This window comes from Anarhichas minor, unplaced genomic scaffold (assembly GCF_050575085.1).
Source record: "Anarhichas minor isolate MPS153535 unplaced genomic scaffold, ASM5057508v1 ptg000024l, whole genome shotgun sequence".
NCBI lineage: Eukaryota > Metazoa > Chordata > Actinopteri > Perciformes > Anarhichadidae > Anarhichas > Anarhichas minor.
This window is the reverse complement of record NW_027466470.1, coordinates 3,269,113-3,274,305: the sequence shown is the minus strand read 5'-3', so window position 1 is coordinate 3,274,305 and position 5,193 is coordinate 3,269,113. Positions and strand designations below refer to the sequence as shown.

Genomic DNA, 5,193 nt, shown 5'->3' with positions numbered 1-5,193 from the left:
TGGCGGTGAAGCGATAGAGCTGACAGCCTCCATTCACTGAACAAACACATGTTGTTCAGATCAGAAGTCAAAGCAGAGTCGCTTCTAGTGAAGTGAAACTCAGACAGTCGTTGTTACTGAGAGGTGAAATGGCGCAGAAAGGAGTTCAGCTGGATCGGGAAACCTTCTCTTGTTCCATCTGTCTGGATCTACTGAAGGATCCGGTGGCTACTCCCTGTGGACACAGCTACTGCATGAACTGTATTAAAACACACTGGGATGAAGAGGATGTGAAGAAACTCCACAGCTGCCCTCAGTGTAGGCAGACCTTCACACCGAGGCCTGTCCTGCTGAAAAACACCATGTTAGCAGTTTTAGTGGAGGAGCTGAAGAAGACTGGACTCCAAGCTGCTCCTGCTGATCACTGCTATGCTGGACCTGAAGATGTGTCCTGTGATGTCTGCACTGGGAGGAAACGGAAAGCCATCAAGTCCTGTCTCGTCTGTCTGGTCTCTTACTGTGAGAAACACCTCCAGCCTCATTATGATGTAGCTCAATTAAAGAAACACAAGCTGGTGGACCCCTCCAAGAAGCTCCAGGAGAACATCTGCTCTCATCACGATGAGGTGATGAAGATTTTCTGTCGTACTGATCAGCAGTGTATCTGTTATCTCTGCTTAATGGAGGAACACAAAGGCCACGACACAGTCTCAGCTGCAGCAGAAAGGACTGAGAGGCAGAGAGAGCTGGAGGTGAGTCGACTAAACATCCAGCAGAGAATCCAGGACAGAGAGAAAGACGTGAAGCTGCTTCAACAGGAGGTGGAGGCCGTCAATCGCTCCGCCGACGAAGCGGTGAAGGACAGCGAGAAGATCTTCACCGAGCTGATCCGTCTCATGAAGAAAAGAAGCTCCGATGTGAAGCAGCAGGTCAGATCCCAGCAGAAAAGTGAAGTGAGTCGAGTCAAAGAGCTTCAGGAGAAGCTGGAGCAGGAGATCTCTGAGCTGAAGAGGAAAGACGCTGAGCTGAAGCTGCTCTCACACACAGAGGATCACAACCAGTTTCTACACAACTACCCCTCACTGTCACCACTCAGAGAACCTACAGACTCGTCCGGCATCGATATCCGTCCTCTGAGCTACTTTGAGGACGTGACGGCGGCTGTGTCAGAAGTCAGAGATAAACTACAGGACGTTCTGAGAGACAAGTGGACAAACGTCTCACTGGCAGTGACTGAAGTGGACGTTTTACTGTTACATCCACGAGCAGAGCCCAAGACCAGAGCTGAGTTCTTAAGATATTCAAGTGAAATCACACTGAATCCAAACACAGCAAGCACATGGCTGTTATTATCTGAGGGGAACAGAAAAGCAACATTTAGGAGAAAACAGTCTTATTCTAGTCACCCAGACAGATTCACTAAATGTTGTCAGGTCCTGAGTAGAGAGAGTCTGACTGGACGTTGTTACTGGGAGGTGAAGTGGAGAGGAGAAGTTGGTGTAGCAGTCGCATACAAGAATATCAGCAGAACAGGGAGCTCTAATGAATATGGATTTGGATTGAATGACAAATCTTGGGCGTTAGATTGTAACAAAAACAGTTTTACATTTTTGTACAACAATATCCAAACTCCCGTCTCTGGTCCTCAGTCCTCCAGAGTAGGAGTGTACCTGGATCACAGAGCAGGTATTCTGTCTTTCTACAGCGTCTCTGAAACCATGACTCTCCTCCACAGAGTCCAGACCACATTCACTCAGCCTCTCTGTGCTGGACTCAGGTTTCATTATGGTTATGGAGACACTGCTCAGTTCTGCAAACTAAAATAGTCAGAAGTGATTTAATGAACAGCAAATTAATTTTTGTGTTTTAATCTTGAAACTCATTTTGTCTCCATCATTGTCGCTTAATTGCTGATTGTTCTTCACCTGTCAATCAAACATTGTGGGCGGTGCTTTGACATCTTCTCATTATTGTTGTGTAAATGTTTGAGTGTCTTTAGGTGGAGCTCCTTTCTGTGTCTGTTTAGCCATGGAGGCTATCACTGCTCATGATGATCTTTGTTGACCTGAACTGATATTTCTCTTCATGAAAATGTAAACTGCTCTGAGGTTTAAATGTTTGATAAATATTAGTATTGATGTATTTGTTAGTTGTTGTTTCTCTTCCACTGCATGGCTCTTAAAGAGAGAAATCACCAGAGCTTCTTTTATCAAAGAGATTTAGTTCTCAGCACTCTTTGTAAAGATTTCTTTCAGTGAAATTATGTTTATTTTCTATAACAGATTAAATGTTGTTCTTGTTGTTTTCTTAATCGTTATACAAAAGAGGTACTATGATGTATTATATAACTAATTATTATCATCATAATCAATAAGTAAATCATTCATTATTCTCTTTTACATAACTGAGATTCTGGTCAAACAAATAGATGATGAGGATGAAGTGAATGTGTTCATGAAATCATTGAACAAGAGTCATTGAACAGACTTTACTGATGGGATGTGAACAAACTGAAGGTTTACATGATGAATAAAGTATTTCTTGATTCAAGAATGAACAAAGTCTTTTCTTCTTGTCTTATTTACAGGGTTTCATACAAAGCTGATGGAGAAAATGTGAAACTAATATGAGAGAATAACTGAGTCAGTTTTCCTCCTGAAACACCACAAAGTACAGAGTTCATGTTTAGAGCAGAAGAACATTAGTCAGTCAGTCTCTGTCCTTTAAACTGTCCTCACTAAAACATCTTAGTCACAGAGAAATGAGCAGAGTTTTATATCACGTGTCGCTTCTTACAACCAACATTCTGTTTGTGCACTTAGTCAATAAAGAGGATTTATTACACAGACATGAAATAATATATAAAGATAGTGAATTCATTTGGTGAAGTTTGGGTGTGAAGAAGTTGTATTGAGTCCTCCTCACACACATGAGACAACAGATACTGATGAAAGGTCAGAATGAGGTCATGTTGTTTCAGTGTTTATCTGTCACCTCACAGTCAGACCATGTTGTAAAGTTTGAATCCAGACTCGACTCAAACTTCTTGTGACTCATTTTGTCCAGGGTGAAATCTGTGGACCCAACAAACAGCCTGCTGAGCTCAAGAGTTTCTCTAATTTATCCTCAGTTAGTGTGGCACTGGCTGTTTGAGAACACAGGGAAGTATTAGCCCCCCCCTATTGTTTTGAATTCAGTAAAGCTATGGTCTCAGAAACATGTACTATGTCTTTGTCACTTACCTGTATCATGCTGTCATTAGGTCTTTCACTGGGATGTGTGGTTATTGTATTTCTGCTAAGCCCACCATTGTCAGCAGAGGGCGCTCTAGGCAGTATACTGAGCATCAGTAGCTAACGGAAGTAGAGCAGAAGAAAGCCGTCAGGACGTGATGAGCGAAGTGTCATCAGAACAGAGAGCGCTTCTCACCTGACCTCATGTGTTTTCATATATTTACATGTAAACTGACTTTAAACACAAACATGTTAGATATAACATCTGTATTCACTTGAGAAGCCTTAGTAACTATTAAATAAAGACATTCCGTTGTGGTCCGTAAAGAGTTTTTTTCGCGCTTCTATTTTTAAAATGGCGGAGCTCATTGAAATAATTCTGACATTCCGTTGTGGTCCGTAAAGAGTTTTTTTCGCGCTTCTATTTTTAAAATGGCGGAGCTCATTGAAATAATTCTGCTGACTAAAGCTAATCTAAAAGACAGCCCGGTTCTATTAGAGCTGAAGTTCTATATATATATATATATATATATATATATATATATATATATATTATTTGAGGGAATGTTTATAGCAACGTAGTTAAGGAATGAGTCAGTGTCAGGCTGGAGAGCTAATTACATGTACTGCTATTTGAATGCTAATCTCTGCTAGCATGCTAACGTATTAGCTTATGTTATTAATGCTACATGCTATCCCTCTAAAGCAGGGGGGGGGGGGGGCAATTACTTTTCCCAAGGGGCCACATGAGAAACAGGGACTGTTGTGGAGGACTGGACCAATAGACTGAACTCAATCCTGCTCAATATTATTCCACCTCTTTATAAAAAGCAGTAAATTGTATGGTTTTGATGAGCTGTGAGTGGTAAGAGTAAATATTATGATCAGTGGTGATATAAACTAGTATATTTGAGTACTGTACTCAAGTACAAATTCAAGGTGCTTTACTTGAGTATTTCCATTTTATTCAACTTTGTACTTCCACTACATCTCAGAGATAAATATTGTTCTCTTTACTCCACTACATTTGTCTAACAGCTTTAGTTACTAGTTACTTTGCATATTATAATTTCTCAAATCCTTCCTAACGACCCAAACTGAACAACAGTGTAAAGGAGTTATTAAATCCATATATGATAATAAAACACTGGCAGGGTTGACTGACATGTTTCTGCAAAATTAGTACTTTAATCACTATTGTTTGTCGTCCAATCACCTCATTTTCAGTTTTTCCGTTCAGTGCGAGAAATGTAGTCTGTGTTGATCTTGAACGAGTTCACTGAAGTCAGGTTGAATGTCTGAGCTGAGATGTGAAGGACAGCTGACAGGTGGTCGTCAGTGAGAGAGGATCTGGATCTGGATTTGTTAAACTTCATCACAGAGAATGTTTGTTCACATATGGAGGTCGATCCAAAGAGAACCAACATCTTCTGAGCATGTTGCTTTTGCAGCTTAGCTAGCAAAGCCTCAGATGTCCGTGTCCGCTCTGCATCAGTCAAGTGTTTGTATTTCTCCGTGTTTCGTCTCGTAATGGAGATTCAAATTGTAATCCTTAAACTCTGCGATCTGTTCTCCACAAACTAAGCACACGGCTTTACCTTTGACTTCAGTAAATAAACACTTAGAAGTCCATGTTTTACTAAAAACTCTACACTCTGTGTCAATCTTTCTTTTTTTAAACATAGGCTGACATTTTTAAAGATGTTAACAGCAAACTCACATCTCCCATAAGATCAGTTCACCAACACATTGCAGTGACGCTGCTGCTCGCACACATTCACTAACAAACATTAACTGAGAAAAGAAAACAGCAGCACTCTCCTTCAACATAAAAGCAATGCAGCTGTATTCTGTGCATGTTGCACACTTATTTATGTTTTATTTCTAATCTCCCGTTGACGTCCCGCAGGCCGGTCGGCAACAGCCAAAGGGCCGGGTATGGCCCGGGGGCCGTACAATGCCCAGGTCTGCTCTAAAGCCA

At 41.2% G+C, this 5,193-nt stretch overlaps 1 protein-coding gene across 1 annotated transcript; it reads left to right on the top strand.

Annotated features, from left to right (window-relative positions):
- On the top strand, positions 1 to 2,540 carry LOC142956309 (tripartite motif-containing protein 16-like). Its single transcript, XM_076097833.1, has one exon. It carries the CDS (start codon positions 129 to 131, stop codon positions 1,803 to 1,805), a length of 1,677 nt encoding a protein of 558 aa, XP_075953948.1. The 5' UTR covers positions 1 to 128; the 3' UTR covers positions 1,806 to 2,540.
- Positions 2,541 to 5,193: the final 2,653 nt, after the last annotated feature.